Here is a 25,153-nt window from a genome sequence, read left to right on the forward strand (position 1 = left end):
ACCATCACATCATCATCGCCATCATGATCATGATCATCAGCCTTTTACAATCTAAGTCCCCACTGGAAAATTTTATGAGGCTCGATCATCTTATTTTTATTACCATTATCACAGTGTAAAGTCAGGCTTCAGCCTAACATGTGTGGACTAGTTTTGTGCTCTTATATTTGTTGCAATGCCTTTCCACAGTGTTTCATTCCATATAACATGATCAAATATCAATTATCCTGCCAATTAAATGTTACTTTAAAAGAATGAATCTTTCCCCACAGCCCTACATGCATTAGAGATGTCCAAAAGGAAAACTGGACAGTCTGAATTGTATTTTCTTCTCCTTTGCCTTTGGTTTATCATTAACTTTGCCATTCTTATGGACTGAGAGTTCCTTGGGTTCTTCCCCATCCTTTCCAATTTCCACACCCACTTTCCTGGACCACTTACATTCTGTATCACATGTTTTTGAAACAAGAGAGACAATAGCCTCAGTTATGTGAAAATCCAGCAATACAATGGAAAGTATAACCAAAAAGAAAAAAAAATTCTCTGGAAAGACATCTGATTGATGTTGCAATGTTCACAAGAATATAAAATGTATTCCTGAATATTCTGTATATGCCTTCTGTCTTTCAAGTTCAGAAAACAGTGTGATATGAATAAATTAGAAGTAGACTGGAGTTGCTTTTATGAAATAAAGTATGAATATTGTGCATGCTACTAAATAGAAAGAGAGGGGGACATTGAAAATAAGACCTGAAAACTCATATTTGAGTTTCTTTGAGGGACTTTTCAAGCTCTAGGAGTGGCACATCTGTAATGTCTCATATACTAGGAAGAAAAGGCATGTGGATGACAAGTTTCAAGCCAGATGGGACAAAGTTAGCAATCCCCTATCTCAAAAACAAAACAATTGCGAAGTGGCTCAAGTTTAGAGTACTTGCCTTGCATGTACAAGGACCTGGGTTCAGTCCCTCTCAGAAGGTGCATTTTCCTGTGTGTGCACACATGTATACACACACACACACACACACACACACACACACTGTCACCACCACTACCACCACCAACAAAACCTCAGAAAGCAGAACATGACTATGTGATAACTCAATATATTGACACTATCACTTAAAGCCAATTAAAAATAGCAAGATAAGCTAAGCACTGCGGCTAAGTCTATAATCTTAGCTATGAAAGAGAGAGAAGTCAAGAAGATAGTAGTTGGGAGACAGATAGAGCAAAAAATTCATGTGATCCATCTCAACAAATAGAAAGCGGAGTTTTGTGGCCTGGGCCTTGTCAACTATCCAGAAAGTGCAAGACTCTTCCAAATGAAAGCAAACAAAACAGGAGCACTAGTGTTGCTGAAGTAGAGAGCAACTTGATAAGCTCCTGCCCATCAAGTATAAGGCCCTAAATTCAAATCTAATTACTGCCAAAAAGAACAAGAAGTATTACCATACCATTAAGATACTTTACTTAAAAGAACACAAGTTTGTAGATTTGGATTCAGAAAATATTGCTTTGCAAAACATTTAAAAGCTAGAAGAATAGTACTTTAAAAACCAAGCCCCTGGCTAAAAACTTAAATTATCAAAAATATTAAAAAGAAATATTTCTCTAGGGCTTCAATTGCTTAGCACATCTTAAACCTGTAGTTTCTTGAGGCCAGATATAATATCTTCCAACTTTCTAAAGAATCAGAGATTAACATAATGCATTTACACAGAGTAAGTATGAATAAATGTATATTCATGAGAAAGATACAGAGGATAAATATTTAGGTATATTCTCTCTATATATACAATCCCAGGCTAAAAAACACATCATATTTGGTTTATATAGCAAAGTTAATCTTTATATTTGTCTTTGTTTTATAAAGGATTGATTCTTCACTTGTATTTTGGAATTGTATACGCTCAGTGCTAAATTCATAGAAAATAATCAGAAATCTCCTATTTTCTCCTAAATATCCCTCCCTGTACCTTAAATGAAGCAAACAGAGGGAAAAGTATAAACACAGTGCTGGATGGAAACATCCTTTTTATGGTAACTTAATAGTTGGTGTTTTTTACCAATAGGAAAATTATCTTTAAGATTAGAAGTCAAAGGAGAGAAAGGTGGGAAGCTCTGTGCTCCGCTCAAGCCATCAGTTGACTGAATTCTCAACTGGATGGCCACACCTCAAGGTCATTTCTATTGAAGCTGGAGCCCACATAGGGATATAGTACTGTTTTCAGAAAGCTATTTCACAGCAATATTTCCCCCTGCTCTGCTTCTTCTCCAGAAACAAAGTAATCAGAATGTCAAACCATGGCAAAACTGAACCACCAAACATCTCAGAATTCACTTCGGATGACCTCGATTTACTTATCAGATGAAAATGCCAAATGACACAGGGATAATTAGAAATTGTGAGTTTGGTACAGCTCCATGGAGAGTCAGAGGTACAGAGGCGGGTATGGCAAATCAAACAATTTTTTTGTTGTTGAAGAGATTTTCTTGTTCATTAATGAGTGGTCAAAATGCCATGCCTTAGGTAGGCCACAAGTGACAAATTTTAAAACCATAAATGTCTGAGGCATTTTAGCAATTGAAGCTCTTGTCAACATTCTAAATGTCAGGGATTTAATCTGTAATTATCTGTATCTCATATGGATTCTGGCGGTTAGTGTAGGTCTTTGAGACTATTAGTGTGATCAAAATGTTTATATCTTTATCTTCATATATACATATCTGTTCCGTAACAAAAAACTATAATCAGTGTTGGGCTGGGGGCATGGCTCTAGGAGTAGAGCCTCTGCCCATCAAGGGACTCAAGCTAGTTCAAACCTTGATGCAAAAAAAAAAAGCCAAATGAAAGAAAAAGTGAGTGGATATGGGGACATTCTGCTTTGAAGAGCCAGGATCACAGACATAAACAGCACTTCTTCAGGAGTTGTTTGCTTGAACTGGGCCCGACACACAGACTAACATGCAAAAGAAAGATAGAGGACATTAGTCAGAATGCCTGGGTTTTTCTTCAAGTTATTATTAGTCCTCTGAATCAAGAGAGATGTCAGTTTTATTCAACACAGCAACATTTGCAGGACAAGTCACTTTTTTGCAAAGATATGAAAAGATGCTGTCTTCTGATAAATCTGGCAGCTACCACAGAGCTATGACTGAGAAATTATGAAGGATAGAAATGAAGCCTGCATTTGGCTGAAGCCTCATGTTATTGTTTTACTTATGGGCTCCCTGTTACAGTCAGGTCCCACTTTTCATTGAGCCTGTTGAGTGTTTGAAACTTTTATTATTTAACATACAGTACTAAGAAGAAATAACTTGATCTTAGATAGATGCTAGTAATACAGGAGGTTCTTTATACTTTCAAGTTAGTACTCATAGCTTTTGATTGCTTATTAAGTTGTATGAGTTGAATGTTCTTTACTCTTATGGTTTTCTCTGTAATTCAAAGTTGAATGTAAGATCTTCCATTGTTGTCCCATTGCTGGATAAATTTTTGGATGGGAAAGTGAAATAGATTCAGGGTTTTTCTTACCTTTCTAAAATATCCTTTTGTTATTAAAGAGAATATTAAATCATGGCCAGGGGAGTCTCCTATTTCTTATTTTTTCCTTCTGTTATATCTGGCTTATATTTAATGGATATCATATTGATTTATAAAAATGCAAAGATGCAAAAAACAAACCAACAAAATCCCAGAATAAAAACAAATGAGCAGACAACATTTCTGGCAAGTTGAACAAGACAACATGTTAAAATTAGAATGTTAAGAGAATCCAATTCGAACCCATCTAATTATAAACTCATTATACCAGAATACTACAGCCAAATAAATTAAAGCCCATGGAAGGCTTTTACTTAATTTTCACAGCTGATGATAATGTAGCTTCGAATTTACAATTGTCAAGTCTATGTTCTCATAGAAGTATTCATGCAGGTCCAGATACTCATCAATGCTGGGGTCAATTTCTCTTAGCTTTATGACCCATGTATATTGCCTACAATATAATTTAGAGTCTAGCCATATAACAGAGACACACTACTGCTTTCTGCCAACACTCATTTCATCATCTCCTGAAAGAGGATATGTTTAAGAGAAGTTTGCGGCGTTAACACCTCTTCAGAAGAACATTAGCCAACCTATATACCTCATACAACCTCTTTATAATTGTGTAACCTCCCCCTCACAAAATCAATTTTTCAAGGCTTGAAAGGAAATACACTCCATCTAAAAAAACAAAAAACAAAAAACAAATGATGTCTCCATCAGTATTGTGCTTGTTACTGAGTTTCCCCCACCCCCTAGGCTACTCTTTAAACCACATGTGAAGCTCTACAGTCTAGAAGTGTAATGGTTTGGGATTCAGTACCACCCTACTATTACTACTATTATTTTTAAGAAAAGATGATTGCTTGCTGTGCATATTGATCTTGCACTAAACTTTTCCTTTGTGTTATGGAAACTAAAATAAAAAATGAGACTTTGAGGCATGGCATCTAAGTGGTAGAATGTGTGAATGGTATGATAGAGTGCTAGGATATGTAAAACTTGTTTTGTTCCCTCAGAGTGGAGAAAAAAGAGGTATAATATTTTGATTTGAGATGTGGGAGTAAATATCTCTTAAAATTGAACTAGAGATAGAAAATTACTTGAAACACACATTCTCAACATCATGTAATATAAACCAGTATTTTACTTACACATCAATTTAAACCTACTTTCTTCAGGTTAGAATTAGTGATCTCAGATGTACTGGATATTTACTCTCATAGGGGATAGAAAGATGGCCCTTCTCTTATATGCTGTTATAAATTGAATTTTTCAACAACTAGAGTTGATTTCAGGACACAAATAATTCTGCTAACCTACTGCTGCCAGAGGAAAAAATTAGCATCATCAACTTTGTCAAAACTAAAATCATTTTCTTTGGCAGACAAAAGGCAATTGATCACAACTCTACACAACAAGAGAAGCTAATTCCATTTTGTACAAGTGTATTTTGGCTGTGGTTTACACAGGAAAACATGCTGCAGAGTTCTACAACTCAGCATAACTTCATTCTATCAGAGTATAACTCCTCAGTTTTTTATATAACTTGGAACACCTGCTTTGATTAATTTCCAGGCTGAATCATCTTTTTCCATGGTGCCCTGTCGTGTGGCACTCAGAGCTCTCAATCTAGAGTATGTCGAGTTATGTCAGCAGATTCAACTTTGTTAGGACAATGTTTGCTTTGCCTGTAGCTCATTTCAGAGCAAATGGAGGGAGAATTTATTTTTACCTGAGCAAAAACAGAATGGTTTAGTTTCTTAATTTTCATAGTAGAAGAATTTCCCCCCATGGCTTTACTTTATTCTTGTACAACTGGAATCATCTATTGATATGAAAATTGGGAAAAAGTCACATGCTAAGCCTATAATAAAGACTAACTTCAGAATTTTTAGCACCTTCTGGAGGTGTTTGCAAATTCCTATCTCTAAAAGCTTAATCCTGTCTCTTTCCTGTCTGTAGTCTGGGAAGGTAGTTTGTTCTGTCTTTGGTAGCTAGTCATATGAAGTGGTGTAGGAAGAGATAGTTGATCCAAATTGCTTGCGACCAACCAAATTCTCTCTTGTAATTTGGTTGTAGGATTTACAGCCAGTTTGACAGTGCTAGTGCATATGTAAAAGTATGAATATAAGTGTGAGAAAGAATGGAACTGATTTCTTTAGTTTTTCATTTTGTCAGAGGAACTACATTTATTTATTTATTTTTAAAATGTTTAAATGTTTCATTGTAAAGGTGTTGTACAGAGGGGTTACAATTATGCAAGTCAGGGAATGAGTACATTCCTTTTTTGATATTTTTTATTGTAATTAATAAAAGGGTTACATGACATTTCCAGGTAAAAGGTGCATTAATTCACATACATTGAGTACATTCATTTTTTGAACAGTGTCACTCCAGCTCTCATTCTCTCCCAGTTTTTCCTCTCTGCACTTACCTTTCCCACTGAACTGAGAATTTCATTTCCAACTCAATGTCTAGTGAGTTCACTGATGAATTAGTTCCCTCTTTGTTTCACTGTTTCTGTGATTCCTTTACCCTTCCCCAAATCATATAAACTTATATGGAACACAAGGGAGACAAATTAAAGACTGTGACAAAAGGGAATAAACCAAAGAAGGAAAAGAAAAGAGCTGCAAACAGTACAGTAAAATATTTCTGGTTTCCATGTATTGGAGTTCATTAGATAAGCATCATTTTATATGATCATATGCACATAGCTATTAGGCCCTTGATATCCTTCCCTAAAAATACCCTCTTTTGTCCTCACTGTAGGAATGTTTAGAATGAGGTTTAATTAATTATGTTCAAGTGCAATTCTTGTCTTTTACTATACATTGAGTTTACTTGCACATTCTAATTATTACAAATGAGGGAAATGATGCAGCTTATGCTTCTTTGGGTCTGGCTTATGTTACTTAATATGATTTTTTCCAAGTCTTTTTGTTCCATCATGTAGCTGCACTGAAGTCACCAGCACAACCATGTTCATTGAAGAATTATTTACCTTAGCTAAAATATGGAATCAACCTAAATGCCTCTCAGTGGATGAATGGATCAAGAATATGTGGGTTAAAAAAGAAAATATGGTGTATATAAAAACAATGGAATTCTATGATTTGATCAGAAAGAATGACATTGCTCTACTGATGTCTTCTCATTATGTGAGCATAGTAGAGGGCAAAATAAGGATGAGCAAAAAGTTTGCCCCTTTTTGTGAATATGAACCTAGATTTCTATTTCTAGTTCTAAATTTTTGAACATTTTGTATACGTATTTTAAGCTGACATAAATGTCCTTAGGAAGAAAAGAAATACAAATTAAAACCAGTCTTCTTCAAGACAGATAATGTTTCTTTCTGGGGAAAAATAAAGCATCCCTATGGATCATGCTGGTTACTGCTTCAAACATTCAGTTCTCTTCCCAAGATAGAAAATTAGACCATCTGATATCCTTCAGAGTGTTACTAACTATATATACATCTATATATGCACATAAAATATATACACAAATAGTTGAGAATATTCTGTTATACAAAATTCCTAACTCAATAGTTTGAATGATTAACCAAAAACCTAATTGTCACCTATTAACAAATGTCCTTAACAAAAAATATCTATCAGAAGAAACACTTATAAATTCCCTGTTTATCAACTGGACTAATCTATGTGTTGAGTTCCTTCTTTTATTTATTCTGGCAATAGAGACTCAAACCTATAGATTCAAGGGAGGCTTCTACAATGATGATTTTCAAGGTTAGGGCAATTACAAAAACATTTTCTAACAATTTTTGCATTTTCAGGTTGAGCATGGCTGTCCCAATTCCTCAATACTTACAAGTATTATTAGACCTGTTAAATTAAGGTTTCCTCAACCACCTTGAGCAGTGTGCATACTGGGTAGTATGGCATAGGTATGTCGGTGGTATGCAGAAAGCAGTGTCGTTATTTTTGGTCTCATGAAAGCTTAATAGATTTATCTTACCTGCTTGTCTTAATAATCTCAAAGATAGTGCAAAGTCTGAGCATTTGGGATATACTTTTACAACTCCTGAAAATACTGCTGAATTCAAGATGGAAGCAACTGTGAAAGTACATAGCTTTTTCTTTGTAAAATCACTCAGTGCTGAATTGAGTATCTTGACAGCACATTTTTCTTTAATATGATTTGAAACCTATCATCTCAGTGGGCACTTAAGCAGAATGAGAGAAAGAGAAGTGACTGAAGAAGGTGAGCTAGTTTTATATAGAGATTCCCTTCTTGAATACTTGTTTGTTAAATATGTCCTTTGAAATATGATGTAAAAATCTATGTTAATAAATTCTTTAATAAAAAAGTGCAGCTCCTAAGAATGATAAATACAAACAGTGAGAAGTGGGTCTCTAATGGGCAAAAATTAGCTCTCAGTGATTGAAAAGGATTCAAACGGTGCTTTGAATTGTGATACTAAACATGAGAGAAAAAAGAAAAAAATGTGTTAAAGGTATTTAGATAAACTGCATTGTCCTGAGGCATGTTCCTGTTTGCCAGGCAACTTTGAAAAATTTGGGGGGAAATGGGGTAGCCTTCTTTATAGCCATTAAACTAGGTAAAATTGTGAATTTCATAAAAGTTCAAATATTCTAAAATATTGTACATATCCAATCATTTGAAAAAGTCAAACTCTTTAAACATAATACTTGTTGCTTCTAGTAGCATCTTCTGAGTCAAAATATACTTTCCAATATAATATATCTTTTCTTTGACTTGCTTATTCCTGTGAAAAGAAATGGAGTGGCTATTTCATCTTAAAAACTTACAGTCACGTAGAAAGTTAAAGCCACTTCTCCTCCTCTGTAAGATTCAAGTGTTAGAAATTTGTTCCTCAAAGATATGTCATTTGCACTTAGAGTCTGAGCCTTGGAGGTAAGGAGGATTAGTTGACATCTCCAATATGACCCCCCCCTTTCTGATGTCACTAGAGGCTTTAGAAAAAGCAGAAGAGAGATGAGACCTGAGACAGCATCCCATCCTTGCTCTGACTTATTATGTAATGCTCTCTGCCAGGTTACGATCTAGGAAGAAGTCCTTCTAGAGGTGTCAAGTAGATATCAATGCCAATTTCTTGGGACTGCCTCTAAAAATGTGAACAAAATGTACTTCTAATCTACAAATTACCTAGTCTCAAGTACTGCATTCCAGCAACACAAAACAGACTAAGAATGGTACATCTATTCCACTTGAAAACCATTAAGTGCTGGATACTCTGCATTGATTCAATCCATGCATTGAGTCAATGTTGTCATTGAACACTAGAAATTAGTGTTCTATTTTTCAAGATGTGGGAATCAAGGCATGGAATGGTGAATTGATTCAACTGAGGTCTGATATTCAGGAAGTGACCGAGTCTTTTTAACTCCTAGGAACTTAAATTAAAATGCAAATTATGAGCCATTACTCAAAAATTCATCTTTACTGGTTCTATTTACATATTTATTTATTTGCAAATGCTGGCCAAATTGTCCCACTATCATGAAAATATTCCATCTTTTTATTTATGTTTACCCATTATTTCTACCCTTTTATTTGAAAGTGAGGTCCAGGAAAGCAGGGATTTTTGTCATCTATACCTCTATTATTCTACCATATAGTCAAGGATCCCAAAGCTATTTGTTGAGTGTGAGACTATATAATCAAATGATTACATTTCTAGTTTCTCCACAAGAAAATCAAATTTTCAGTTGATTAAATTGTTTTCTTTAGGTTTTACTACTTGGAACATGGTGGAGTTTAGATAGCAATGTGTACTTGCTGGCTCCAGCCTTTAATTATTTCACTAAAGAATCTCCATTTTTAGAGCAGAGGATAGCTTAGTATATTCTCTTTGATGGACCAAAAATGAAAATCTATGATTTCTAGGAGACAAGAGACCAAATCTAACATTCCCAAAATATATCATTTTGCCTTCACCAATTACAACATGTGACCACATAACCAGGCTTTGAACAAACCCCCTTTATACAGCATGAGATGCTTGGTGTCTAATTTTGCTTTGCTAAATTAGCAAATTTCTTAGCAATTTTCTTCTGTGATACCCAGATCATCTCACTTTCATAATGTCAGCGATTGGCCAATTTTCAAGGTTTGTCAAGGAATGGCATTACTACAGGTTTTCTCAGGAGGCTCTGGTAAGCAGGACATAATTCACTGTGTCCTGAAATCCAGAGACAAATATGAACTCTTAAAGAGAGAGAGGCTTGCATATTGGCATGGAGCAAGTGTGTATTAGAATTTAAATTGGTAATTCCCAAGGTTCCAGAACTTTCTGTAGGTGATTTTTTTTTAGGCTAAAAGAATCTCTAATGATTTTGAATGTTATAACAGCTAAGGAAATGACAATAAAAAGACATTTGGAAGGTTTTATTTTTAATGTGGATAAAATGATGGTGAGGGAATATCTAGATGTGTTATATGGTTCAAGATGCCTATGTCACAACTACCACTAGCTGGAAACAAACAGAAACTGCCAGTTCTCTCTCTAGATCAAGTATCAGAATGATGTGGAGGATGGGTAAAGAGAATATTGAACCCCACGTCCAGAGCTCTGGTTGGTTGATATGGATTGAATATGACTTGTTACCCCTACAACTCAGCTTGAAATTTAATCCTCATTAGAAGCTGCTAAAACATCTGCTCAAGTGAAACCTTTAGAAATGATGAGGACAATGTCCTCAGGCATGGATTAATCCACTCATGTAATTAATGAACTAATGGGCTCAAAAGTGAGACTGTTTCAAAAACCAATTTGACTCTTATAAGCTCTCTTTCCCTGTCCACGTGATGCCTTGCCAGCATTGACCTGCAGCCAGCAAGAAAGCTGTCACCAGAGTAACTCTGTGGCCTTAAACAAGTAGGAATCAAAGTAATACTTTCCTCTTCCAACTCATCTACTTTCTGGTATTGTGTTATTGGAAATAAAATAAAGAGGATAACATATAGAAGTAGTCCTGATAATTCATATTTCTAGTGCATTTCCTGATATGTCTTGGGTCTTTGGTGGAGGGCTGACATGTTGAAGTCATGTTGAAGTCGTAGTTCTAGTCATACGGAAGTTGTTCCATTTGTGACAGAGCTCCATACTGTCTTTGATCTGTACTCCAGTCTCTATGCTTTCGTCACTCTCCTGGAGAGAAAAGACTCATCCAACCTCATCCCTTGCTCATTTTAACAGTGAGATGCTACTTAGCTTTGCGGCCTCCTTTAGGGCTTGCCTCTTTACTAAGCTTCACTTGAGAAATATTTTCACATTTTCCTCCTCTGTGCAACGCATTATTACCCATATTGTAATTTATTCAATTGTGTTAATTTCACTTTCATGAAAGCAGACAAGAAGTTTGACCCCTGGGTACCTATCTCTCTATCTAGCCCATTCTCTAATATATTTTCATAGACTAAAAGAATGAATAAGAATGAACTACAAAATATTTTACTTGCCTTAACTGTTATTCATTCCTCTTATGTGTCCCTCATGTCTTATCTCACTAAAAACAATGGACAAAATATGCCAGATTTCTAAATATTTGTGCTTTATTTAGAAGAATCACAAGTTACATAGTTGTAAAATATTGTAAATTTTACTTCTTTGTCTCATTATGGGAATAGGAAGTTCATAATCATACAGAGCCTATGTATCACCTTTATGCTAGCTCAGCAATACTACAACATGTGTTATCCATAAATTGATTGGTGAAAAAATTATTCATTAGGCTTGATTTAAAAACTGAAGTACAAAGGCATTTCAAAATGTATAGCTATCTAAAAGTGTCCAGATTCATGGAGGTGAGATTGCGGTGAGTCTGCTGTTTTTCTACCTGGCAGCCACATTTCCTCACTTCACCTGTCTGTATAGTACAGTAATATGCTAACACATTAATGTCACACTCAGGTTTCTGCACACACAGGTAAACCTTTCAAAAAGATCTTGTAATTTCTGTCAAGAATTGTTATTACCCACATGAAATTTACTATGTGACTGTCTCCCTGGCAGAAATAAAGTGAATCACAAACATTCAGGTAGTGTCTTACTTCTTCATGCAAGTCTTTGTACAGCTAGGAGAGTTTGCAAAGGCAGACATACTGCACTGAATTTATTCAAATTTAAAAGATGTTAAAAGTGGAAATAATTTTAAATCATTGCTATTATACTGTATAAATTTAGAAATTTTGAACTTTGTGTTAATATAGGCAAAAGTATTTAAGAATTTTTCTTCGACCATCCTTCCCCATTCCAGAACTTAAGCTTGTTCAGGATTAGCATTGCATGCGATATGTGTGCCAGAATAAATTATATGTATATTCCAAGAGGTTATAGCAAAGGAGGAAGGTTTTTTTTTGCCAGTCCTGGGCTTGAGCTCAGGTCCTTAGCACTGTCCTTGGACTTTCTCAAGGCTAGAGCTCTACCACTTGAGCCTCAGCACCACTTCTGGCTTTTTGCTATGTATGTGGTACCAAAGAACTGAACCCCGGTCTTCATGCATGCTAAGCAAGCACTCTACCATTACCCCAAACTCCCAGCCCAGGAGGAAGTTTTTTTTACAGACAAAATGAAGAGTATTTTCTGAGCTCTTTTAAATGAAAGTGTCCTTGAATACATGGATCAGTCACTGGAGGTGTATCCATCCATGGCTAAACAGGCAGTTTGGGTTTCTTTGCAGAAGCTTTTCTGCATATGGTTCTATTTGTCATAGAGCAAGATTATTTTGTCAGGCACTTATGATACTTTCGGTTATCTTGCATATGTGTGAGGATCCATATTTTCCCCATTAAATTAGGAGCAATATGAAATGCCTTGGGAGCAGTTTTGCTCTCTAGAAGTTTGTAAGGTGGTGAACTGAAAAACTTTGACAGAAAAATTCACCCAATTTTATGACTGATAGAAAATATGTCTGAAGTCAAGCTAAATTGTGATCAGAGTTTGGGGATGATATAAATACATAAGTCTGTATGCAAGTCTGTATTGAGGTTTAGCGGTAATCTTGCTAAATCTAACTCGCACTCAGCATATTGCCTGTTATTAATATATGCCTAAAATAAACAAATGGAAGTGACATACTGGGAATAGGCAGGCAGAATAAGTTTCAAATGCCTGCAATTGAAAGCATCTACTGTATGTCCAGGAAGTATTTGCTGGATGACAGAAATTCATTTGGCACTCAAATACCTTCCATTTGACAGCTGCATGCAGAGCAATGGAACAGGCACAAAGATGGGAAAAAAATAGGATTAGAAGCTACAAATGCTCAATTAAAGGTGAATAAATTCTGAGGATCTAATGCCCACTATTATGACTGTGGTTTATAACATATTATTTACTTGAAATTTAGTAAGACAATACATACACACAAGACAATGAGAAAAGAGGAAATGACTTCTAATCCCAAAATTTTTTGAGGCAAGGTATGATGGCTTATATATAAAATTAATTATATTTTTGTATATTAGTGTCCATTAGCTGTATATTAGTGTCTGAAAGTAACCTCTGTCTCCTGTATTAAGAAATAGAATCACTTGTTTCTTACTTCCTCATTAAATATTTTTAATAAGTATTCTTTAAATAAGTAATGTGATATTACTCTTGGAATATCCTGTTTTACCACTTCCAAGTATTTGCTAATAGCTAATGCTTTTTCCCAACTCATTTAGCTAGTTATGATTTTTATCTTTTCTTTACCTTAAGATATTAATTCCATCTCATGGTACACAAGCCTTGTGGGGTCATTTAAAAATCATTCCTTGATTTAGGAAAAATTGAAACAAAACATCTTTACCAATTGTAACCCTCCTTAAAGGGAAGACTTACATTTTCTATATACATAGTTACAGTGCATCAAGATACTGTATGTATCAATAGCATGCTAACTATATTTATATTATTTTGTCCATTTGAGGGAATTCTGCCTGGTCTACCATGCAAGGCATATATATATATATACATATATATACATATATACATGCCACCATAGCATTTAGAAACTAATTCATGACAATCTATAAATAATTATAATCTTCCTATATTTGTGTTTATAGTAAAAAAAACAAATGTTGCTAAGGGAGGAGTTAATTAATGGAGGTGAAGAATTGGAGGCAAAAATTAGAAAATGGGAATGAATGATCCTAGTGAATAAGAGAAAAGACCAAGTAAGTAGAGAGGGAAGCTCAGTTCTGATTGTGAGCATTACTGTAAAGGGTACAATAATATTGTACCACGGAAAAATGAGTTAGCCACACTTCTAGCTGCCTTAGATTTCTGATCCATATCACAGACACAATAATAGCATCTACTTGAAAGTTTATCATTGTGTTAGAAACCATAAAGCAAAGAATAACATTTAGGAACAAAATTAGGACTCATCAAATGTGATACTGTTTTGGAATCTCAGTAATGCTAACTAAGTTCCTAATGCTATTTCCAAATAAAGCAGGCATTTCATTTCTGAACTACTAAATAAGTGCTCCTGTTAACTTCCAGACAAATTCTTTCAAAGGAGTGTTATGGAATTCTCCCTTTGAAATGATGTTTGCATTTGAGAGTTAAGACTGCCAACTGGAAAGTGTGCTATTGATTAGAGATTATTCCAAATTAAAGCCTCATGCACAGGAATTTGTCCTCCTTTGGGTAGACACATAAATATGAATTGTAATGCCTACTTGATTAATGAAATTTTTATTGTTCTACTAAGGTCAGCTAGTCTTCTTTCTGCTTCACACCCCACCATTAATAATCATCTCCTAATTTCTGGCTTCTGTTAATAATGACGTAGCTAATTTCATTTTCTGTCACTGAAGCAGGATGTTTTATATTTCCTCCAGTGGATGGATGAAATATAACAGAAGATAATATAAATAAAATATAATAGAGTACCTTTTTACAAAAGGTATCTCAGAAGTAAAAAATATATTAATTACAAAATAATATGCTCACAGATTACTAAAATTAAATATGTTCTATGTATTCCTAAGGTAGATTCAGATTATTATTCAAAGTTGTTTATCTGTGACAAGTAAAATTAGTTGAGCCTTTCTTTTTGAGGCGGGAAACACCATAATGCTGTTTAGCATGTTACCTTTTCTTTACTTATCTGATTATTTGCATTGAATATTGGAGACTATCTGAAGTTCCAACAGGATACACAAAGATATATTTAGGGTATAGCTCTTCACCTCAAAGAGTATACAGATTTGTGCAAAATTTAACCCCTCCACAAATAAAAATATTTTAGAAAGTTGCAGAAAGAATAATGATTTCTTGCTGTACTGTGCAATAGCACATCAAGAAGTATGTGGGCTTCACCAATGATTTGTAATGTTGATGATTTTCTGACTATTCCCTGAAGAAAGATTGGATGAACTCAAGATATGTGGGAAAATACAGAAACTTCTGTATATAAAGCCACCAAATAATCTCATTTTCCTAGAGGAAGAATGTCAATTCAGGATAGAGTAGTAAGAAGATAAATCTGGGCTGAGAAATTCACACCTTCATTCAATTAAAAATAAAACCCCAATTGACCTAGGGTATTAAAGAATATAAAATAAGCATAAAACAGATAGTTAAATGTGAGTGTGAGGAATGTATTAGGAAAAAGGAAATGGGAGACAATTTTACACCTTAATTTTCAGGATCATTTCCTACCTATAATTTTTTTAAATGAATCAGTTGCTTAACTATCAGATCACATTACAATAGCTAAATCTAGTGGATGTTTTGAAATAGTTGACTAAATTTATTCACATGTATCTACATATGTGTAAGACATGCTATAAGATTCTTTTCCTTAAAGTCAAGTTTATTTTCCTTATATATTCTCAATCATTTCTCCATTCTTCCATTTTATTTTTCTTTTTGCTCATACTAGGATTTGACTTCAGTCTCTTGGGCTTGGTAGGCAATTTCTCTGCTGCTGGAACCTTCCTCCAGTGCCTGACTCAAGGTTTTATTTTGAAAATCTCATTGTGATTCAGCAATTTGTAGTTTAGTTTGTGAAGGTTGATGATGATGATTTTTCTGTGGTTAGATTATATGATATAAAGTGCATAAATTGTCAAATTAGCTAGTAAACAATATGTGGTAACTTACTAGCTAGCAGATGTGGCATTTGTGTTACACAACTGATTGCTGTCACCTACAGGTGAATATTGAAATTCATATGTTGTTAAGTTTAAGCTATAATTAATCCTTTGGGGGTGAAAAGCAGGCTTTGCTTATATGTTGGCAGCGTGTTAATTCTTCTGTATCATTTGGATAAGCATTGGGGCAACGGAGAAGGTAACTTGCTAATTGCTATAAGTAAAATTCCATTTTTCTTTACAAGATGGCTTTAAGTGATAAATTATGCTCTCTTTTGACAGCTCACAAGTTATATTCCAGTGTTTAATCAATGATTCAGGATATCAAGGGTCTAATAATTTATTTTTGATTAAAAACCACACATAAAATTTTGTTTATCTAAAATGCATTTAAGTATGAGTAAATATTGGTGGCATTTTTAAAATGAAAATGTTCAATTTCATAATCTTTATATAATTTTAGTTCCCTTTATTGATATAATTTTAATAAATTTCTTAAAATACATTAAATGCACTTTTTAAGAAGGGTATGGATAATTTATATTAGGGAGGAAGGACATTTTAATTTCCCTTTTCTCCCTTAAAAATTCCAATAAATTAACCCCAAAATAATAAACCTGAGAAAAGTAAAATTTTCTATTGCTAAGAGATGAGTACAAGTGAGAGGGTATTGGAATAACAAAGAAGATGAAATAGTTTGAATATATTGCAATAGGTTTTTTGCAAGTATGAAAACAGAACAATGAATCTTATTCAAATTATTGTGGGATGGGGGAGTGAAACAATAAACCAACCCCCCATAAAATAATGCAAATTAATAAATGATCCTATTATTTTATCTACATAATCCATAATAGACTGCACTTGGCCATAAGATGAATATTCCAATCACTTCAACCATTCTTCCTTTCTTCCTTCCCCATCCCACAATAATTTGAATAAGATTCATTGTAGATATTTGGAACATTAAATATACATTTATTTTAATTTGAGATTTTTTTTCTTTTTTATACCTCTGAATTGAATTCCTGATCTTCTTGCCCTTCAGCGTCATGAGTTTAGAGATTACAGGCATGTGCCACCATATTTTGAGAAAATTCTCATTGTTCATAACATCTAATTTTTGTGTGGCTTTCAAGAAAATCCACCTGGAATATTTATTCTTAAATTATTGCTACTGATGCTTAAGATTAGTATAAATTTGTTATTTTTTTCTAAAAAGAGGGGAAAATATCAAGTACACCATAGACTTAAGTAGCTATGTCACAACTGGAAATTAATAAATATTTTTAGTCCTAATTTTAAGCATTATACTACAGTAAAAGATGAAAGCACATGTGCATGCATGTGCGCGCATGCACACACACACAGACACACACACACACACACACACACACACACAGAGTGATTATCAAAACACAAAAGGAAAGTACAGAGACCTTAACTATCAGTATCTCTTTCTCCTCTTCCTATCTCTGTCTGTCTGTCTGTCTGTCTGTCAATCAAAATATATGACAAAATACATGTGGTAGAAAAATATATGATAGAAATCTATATGATTGAAAGATGAAATAGAGAGAAACATATGATAAAATACCTATCATCTACCTACCAACCTATCTATCCATATACATCTGTATTGTATACTTATCTCTCTTGATTACTCTGTTGCCTTCAGATAACAACCCCAAACTATAATATTACTAAAATAATAATTACTAAATTAATTTGTTACAAGCTTGCATTAATATTATATTATGTTATCATCATGCTAAAATCAGTGCACTGAGGCTTTGTAACATCTGGAGTGATGAATTCTTCATAAAGGGACATATTTGCACCAAATTACAATATGGGAGAGGAAAACATTTCACCGAAGTATTTAATAACAATACTAAAACTTCTTCAGATGCCTATGTGTGTTCACCTGAATGAAATCTCATTTGGAGAGGCTATTAAAAATCTGATACTCTTGGTTTTAAACTACCAGGTGAAACTGAAAGAATCCTAAATTAACATCATACTTTTTAACCTTCTGTCAAACTTACTTTCATCTCCTGTCTCAAATTCAAACTTCTGACTGTAGCCACTGTATCCTGTTGCAGTCCTTATTCGGATGTGAAATACGTATTTGGTGGCTGGCTTGAGACCTGTGATGATGACACTGGGGGCTTTGGATCTCGTGGAAGAGTAGGTTAGCTGCTCGTGCTCCTACAGGACAGAAAAGAGGAAAAGGAAATGAAGCAGTGTGATCCTACACATTTTCTGAAGAATTCCCAGGACCAGTTATGATCTAAATAGCAAACATATTAAGAAGAAGTGTGGGTTTTTTTTCCCCTGTAACTTAGCCCTAGATTGCTCATCCTCACAGCAATGCAGATGATGTGGTCCTGATTTTGGAAACTATTAAGAAAGATGATTACTCTTCGCAAACTTCACTTAAACTGTGGGTGAGCTTTGATTTATTATCCCACTCTAAGGAATGATGGTGGCGTAAAAGCACATTGACAACGGAACAATAGTTTTGTCTCAAGCAAAATAGACACACAAGATCAGGCCATATCAGCAGGTGCCAGAGGCCAAGGAGCTGGGTGTGGAGGGGGCTGGTCAAGTAGCCGCTACTCACTTCTACCCGCAGGTAGCGCCAAAATGCAGGTGCTATCCGTGGGTAGACCTGCGGGTGAAAGGAAAAAAATAAATTAATTGTTTCTTAATGTTTGAAATCTTTCATCCTTAAATGAATTGCTTGGCTCATTTTCTCTGTCCTTATAAGGAATTGTCCCTAAAGGTTTTGGTGCTGGAGAAAATTTAAAATATGACTGCTTTTGTATTACAAAGTTGTCATCTACTATTTCGCAATGATCTTTTAATAGAGTGTCAGAAAGAAATTATGCAGGTTGAAATTCTGTAATCTGAAGATCAAAAATGTTCTTAAATCCAAACATTTTGATTTTGCTGAAATGATGCTGCAGGAAAAATGCCACACTTAAACTCACAAAGTGCACTCGGCTCATAATATTAAAAAAATAACTGGCCAGCCTACACATATGAAGAATTGTAATTAACTTTGTATTCAGATTTGGATCTCATTCCTATGCTATTTCATATATATGCAAATATTCGAAAATTGAAAGAAATTCAAAAATCGAAAGCACTTTTCTATTCCGGATAACGGATATTTAATTTGTATTTGTATAGACAGCTGTTTTAAATTCAGATAGAATTAGGCCAAAAGATTATTTCGTTAATTCTGCAATTTTCTTCCTAAATATAAAGGTAGAAATTCTCAGGAAGTAAATTTTAAAGTTATTAGCCGAGTCACTTATTTGATGCTGAAATTCAATCTATAACCTTGCCATCCTGATCGCCTCTGTGGCTTGACGGAAAACTACTGCTGCTCAGAACACTTAGCATTCCAATAAAGGTACAGAATATGCCAGCCTTCCTGAATTTTCTAAGGATGCTTTAGGATTTAAAACTATGAAAACTATTTCCTTTATGCTACCTTTGAAAAAAGAAGTTTGCAATTTAAAAATCGTTAAAAATTATAGTCTTATTTATCAGAAATGTGTATGCTCTATGTTCTGGGGCATTGATAAAACCCCTATATATTATTACATATGGTATCATAAAATAACTTATTAGATATGAAGTCAGAGAAAGTTAGTTAACCATACCAACATGAGAAGCACAAATATAAAACTTGCAAGTCATATTTATCTCATGGTAGTTTTGACATTGGGAAGTAAATAAATGTTTACCCAACTTGCATTTTATTTCTAAAGGGAATAAAGCAGGGTCTATAAATAATTGGTGTCTGTGATCAACTGTTTATGATTAAAAGCAAGAACTTTATTGTAACCAATAGCTGAAGTCCCATATTATGGGGAAAAATATACGCTATTAGAATAAATGATAGTTTTTAGTAAAAATTTGCAGCTTTGAATTTATCAATTTCATGTTCAATTAGATTCTACTTTTCATGAAAATGTCTGCAGTATCATGTTTTGATTTCTTTTGAGTACTGCCACACAATGCAAAATAATAATTAAGAAAATAATTATGAACATATGGAAGAAAAGTAAGACTTGTTCTAAAATGACTAAGTATAGTTTCAAAAGATTATTCTTGCTATGTACCAGCAAATCACACCCAATTTCCCAGCTACCCAGGAGCCTGAGACTGAAATATGATGATCATGGTTTGCTGTTAATCTGCATAGGAAAGCCTCTAGGATTCTTCTCTTCAATTAGCCATCAAAAAAGGTGGAAGTAAACTTGTTTTGGCACAAGTGAAAGAGTATCAGCCTTATGTAAAACAGCTAAGGGATAGGTAAGATATAACTGTGTATATGGGTGTGTGTGTGTGTGTAGCAGTTTTAGCATCACTCTAGCTATAGATTCAAGTCCACGTGTAGCTCCATCTAAGGATAAAAGTTGCCAAAGAACATGTGAGCTCCAAGGCTTCTCAGGCTACCTTATGGTGGAAACTGCTTGGTCTTATAGCATGCTACTCTGTTCTGGAAGAAGGCTGAGAAAGCATTAATCCTGGACAGGCACGGTGGCTCACGCCTGTAATCCTAGCTACTAGCAGGCTAAGATCTGAGGGTAGTGGTTCAGTGCTAGCTTGTCAAATAACCAAATACACATATATACAATATATCAGATAACAAGGTGAAATATTTTAACAATATGAGATAACCAAGGGACAGCAAAAAGAGATGAGAGATAACATAGTACATTAAGGACAACAATCACTCGTTTTATGGCTTTTGTTTCTGTACCCTGGAGGTCCTTTCATTTAGCATCATACTATATGGCCTTATGTATCTAGGTTTTGTTCTGTTGTAAATCTCTGCTAGGAGAGCCCAAGGTTTCTACTGATTATGACAAATGACAGAAACCATTGAGCCTATGTTCCTTTGAGTCTGGTTTACTTCACTTAATATGATTTTTTTCTAAGTATTTCCAGTTCCTTACAAATGGGGGAAGTCGTTCTTTCTGACAGCAGCATAGAATTCCATTGTGTATAAATACCACATCTGGAAATTTTATGTTGAAAAGATAAAGCAATTAAGTTTTTTAAGCAATAGTATTAATAGAACAGAAATGACAAAAGAGAAAAATCTTTGAAAATTAATGATGATAGAGTAGCTTCAAAAGTGTCTTATAGAGCTATATTTTCTGATAGAATTAAAGAAAGTAATGAGAAAAGTAAAATTTCCTTGGACTGGGAGAAAAATGTCAGCATGTGTAAGAAATGTTCTGTAGAAAATTATGTTGAAAGATGAGGGGATGAGGGGATGAGGTGGGGGGAGGGAAATGGGGACCAAGACATGAGAAAGGGTATCAATTATGTGAAGTAATGCACCTTCTATCTAGTAAATATAATGTAACCCTTCCATTAAACACAATAAAAATATATGGAAAAAATTAAAATTATGTTGAGCAACACTGTCATTTGTGATTATAAAGTCTTAAAAAATTGTCCAAACCAGTTTACAAGGCATCTTGATATCTGAAGTAATTCCTGCACTGAAAAAGAAGCAGAAGCATGAAAATTCCATAGCCTCATTTAGATCAGGGAAACATATTTATTAAAGACTTTTTCATATTTATTTTTCTCAGTTAAATTACTTTGCTACCATAATGAAACTTCATAAGTATTGTGTTTTGCTCAATCTATAACAAAAATGTCTGCTTATTGATAAACAAAGCTATGAAGTATAATTTAAGTTTCAGGAAACATGGTCTTTTTCCATCAAGTTAGAATGTAAAACTTTTTATAAAGTCATGTGGTTTGACATGAAAAGAGAGCTATTATATTATAATAGGCCAATATTTTCAGATGATGAACTAAATCAGTCATCAATTTTTAATTCCCATAGAAGGCACCAAATGTATACCAAAAGTTTCAAGGTATGTAGTAAAATAAAAAGAAACATTTACTTTATCTAAGTACTGTAACTGGGAATTGACTATCTTCCTAACTGACAAAATATTATTCTAATAAATAGACTGTAGTAATTGACAGCTTGCTGTAAACTGTATATGGATTTTGTAGTCCCAATGTGGTTTTGGAACCAGAGGAGAATTTTAAAATGCAAATAATTACAGAAAATATGAAAAACAAAGAGAATTCAAAGCAAAGCAAGGTCATTTTCTGGAAATATTATAGTAATCTGCATTATTATCAAACTGAATGCATTTACTCATATAATCAGGCTAGATTCAAAATAAAATTGGAAAGAGACTTGCCCATGATAAAGCAGTGAGTTAAACTGAGGAAAAATTAATTTTACTACAGTGAGTAACATGTTCTGCAGCTGTCCCTGAAATTGGCCATTTTAAGTATGGTGTGTTGCTGTAGACCTATTGCTAAGCAGTAATAGGGACTTTTTTTTTCTTGAAAAATTCTCCTGTTATGGTTTGGATATAAGTATTCTCCAAAACATTCTGGACAATTCTCTCTATGTGTTGAAGGCATGGTCACTAGCTAGGGCCAGTATTGAGAGGTAATTGGAGTATGAAAGCTCAGATGTCCTCCGTGGCTAATGATTATAAGGAGGTGGTACCTGTGTGTAGGAAGTATGTGCTTTTGTAAGGCACATAGATTTGGGGGAAGAGGGTTGGTCATGGGCTTAAACTCTGACTCTGGGTGCTGTCTCTGAGCTCTTCAAATCAAGGCTAGCACTTGATCCACAATGCCACTTCCAGGCACACTGATTTTTTCCATATATTTTGTATTGTAATTAATAGAAGGGTTACATTATATTCACCAGATAGAAGGTGCATTACTTCACAAACATTGATACCCTTTCTCATGTCTTGGTCCCCAATTTTCTCCCCCCACTACTGCCCTTCATCTTGTTTTCCCCACTTCTCTATCTGATTTCAAATAACCAAATAAGCATATATATATATATATATATAAAACAAGGTGAAATACTGTAACAATATGAGATAACCAAGGGACAGCAAAAGAGATGAGAGATCACATAGTAAATTAAGGACAACAATCACTCATTTTATGGCTTTTGTTTCTATATCCTGGATGTCCTTTCATTTAGCCTCACACTATATGGCCTTATGTATCTACGTTTTGTTCTATTGTAAATCTCTGCTAGGAGAGCCCAAGGTTTCTACTGATTATGACAGATGAGGGAAACCATTGTGCCTATGTTCCTTTTTTGTCTGGCTTACTTCAATTAATATGGTTTTTTTCTAAGTCTTTCCATTTCCTTACAAATGGGGGGATGTCGTTCTTTCTGACAGCAGCATAGAATTCCATCCCAGACACACTGATCTTATCCCTAGACTTTTCCTTTTCTAACCACTGTCTCCTTGGCTACCATGATGTAAGCAGATCTCCACCAGGCCCATCTGCCTGGATGTTTCTGCCTTGACTAAGGCCTAAAGTCACATAAACCAGGCAACTGTGATCTTGAGCCTCTGAACACAAGCCAGGGGCCCTAAGGAATCGGACTCAAGGCATTGTACTTGCTAGGCAAGCATATTGCCACTAAGCTACAACAACAATGTACACATCTCCCACTTTTCAAATTTTGATAAGTTGAAGCACAGCATTGTATTTTATTTGTTAGAAATATATGGTAAGAGCAAAATATAGGGTAGCAAGATCCCCTCTTTTGGAAGATTTCCCTTCTTTTCTTTACACTTCCATATCTTCATTAGAGCTTTATGTTGCAATCTAAAAAGTACAATTGGTCTGAGAGGACAAGGTTTAGGGAGCCCAAGACAGCCAAGCAGAAGATGGATCTAGAAAATAGTGATATAAGAATCAAAATAGCCTGTCATTATATAAAGAAGCATCACCATCTTCTGGTAATAGACATGAGTTATTCCCTCTGCAATACTCATAGTATTGTGATATATCATATGACACACATAGAAGCTTTTCAAATATAGGATGGTAGAATTGCTGCTGTGTTAATATACCAGACCACTGGTGATGTGGAGTTGGGAACATCTTACTTGATATATATTGTAATAATAGATTTTATTTTGAATGGACAGATAGGAATCTCTCTGAGTTTAACTCAAGTTAACCTATGGCATCGTAGGCTGTGCAAGTGATTAGGGATCTAACACCTTAAATGATTAACTTTGTGCTCAAGACCTATGTGGGTGTGTTATAACAGTGTCTGGAGACTTCTCTCAATGGCCAACTTTCCTTCAAAGTCACTTATTTGGGTCAATTACTCTGGGAGTATGACCAGTTGACTATTATTAATATATCCTTCTAACACAGTTTACTCCTTGAATATTTAATGTTTTAGAAGCTGAGAACAAGTATACATCTGGGAATTACCTTAAGGTATTTGCTAATAGATGATGGGCTTCAAACTTCCCTTCATCCCTAAGTCTTCAGTTAGGAGTACATAAAAATTTGTGGGTCTGAACATATGATTCAAGTGGTAGAGTACCTGCCTACTTAGCACAAAGCCCTGAACTGTGACACACAAAATATTATGTAGGCATATTTATATATCTGTGTATATATGTATATTTGTTAAATACACTAAAATAAAAATAGGATGATCAAAATAGAAAAATATTAAGGAGTTAGGCATCCCAGAAGTTGGAATAATAGAAATTGAAGTAGCTACAGATATTCAAGCATAATTAAATTACAACAGGAAATATTGAATCCATCTACCTACTGTAGTTTACTCACAAAAATCACAAGAATCAAGAAAAGTATTGAAATAATGATTGCATTGATTGCTTTCATTTAATGGACCCTGTGCAAAATGAGAGTTTAAACACAGGTTCTCAGAGCACTTTGCCTTGCCAATTGAAAGTTAGCCCAAAATAATTTGTGTTGCATTCAATTGTGAAAAGTGTGGAATAATTCTTTTGGTAAAAATTTATAATTTTTCAATCATCGACATAATTTTTCTATTGAAGGATGTGAATGACAATCTAAGTTATCTCAAATTTATATTTTGATCTGTGAAAATGTTGGTATATCTGCTAGTATTTGTTGTTATTTTCTGAATGAATTATACATACATATAAATGTTTTCTCAAAATATATACATTGGACAATGTAATTTCAAGAATGAACTCTACAACTTGGGGGATGGGAGGATGGAAAGTGGGAGAAAATATCCCCAAGAGGGTAACAATGTCCAACAAGAAATGTACTCACTACATTACATATGTAACTGTAACCCTTTCTGTACATCACCCTGACAATAAAAATAAATTTTAAAAGTTTAAAAAAATTGGACTGGGAGTTTGGCCTGGTGGTTAAAGTGCTTGCCTAGCATGCATGATGACCCAGGTTCAATTCCTCGGTACCACATACATAGAAAAAAGCCAGAAGTGGTGCTGAGGCTCAAGTGGTAGAACTCTAGCCTTGAGAAAGTCCAAGGATAGTGCTCAGGCCCTGAGCTCAAGCCCAGGACTGGCAAAAAAAGCTTAAAAAAATTAAGCAACAAATTTAAACTCAAATACCTTCAAGAGTTAAAGC

At 34.4% G+C, this 25,153-nt stretch overlaps 1 protein-coding gene across 2 annotated transcripts in view; it reads right to left on the reverse strand.

Moving 5' to 3' along the window:
* Positions 1-25,153, reverse strand: part of Epha6 (EPH receptor A6) — a 707,005-nt gene that overhangs the window by 226,282 nt on the left and 455,570 nt on the right. For both annotated transcript variants that reach the window (XM_090347618.1, XM_090347625.1), the window contains one exon: positions 17,704-17,866. In XM_090347618.1, coding sequence (XP_090203744.1) covers positions 17,704-17,866 — 163 coding nt within the window. The remainder of the gene's footprint in view (positions 1-17,703; positions 17,867-25,153) is intronic.

Source organism: Megascapheus bottae, chromosome 1 (genome assembly GCF_031878675.1).
Source record: "Megascapheus bottae isolate mThoBot1 chromosome 1, mThoBot2.hap1, whole genome shotgun sequence".
NCBI classification, from domain to species: Eukaryota; Metazoa; Chordata; class Mammalia; order Rodentia; family Geomyidae; genus Megascapheus; species Megascapheus bottae.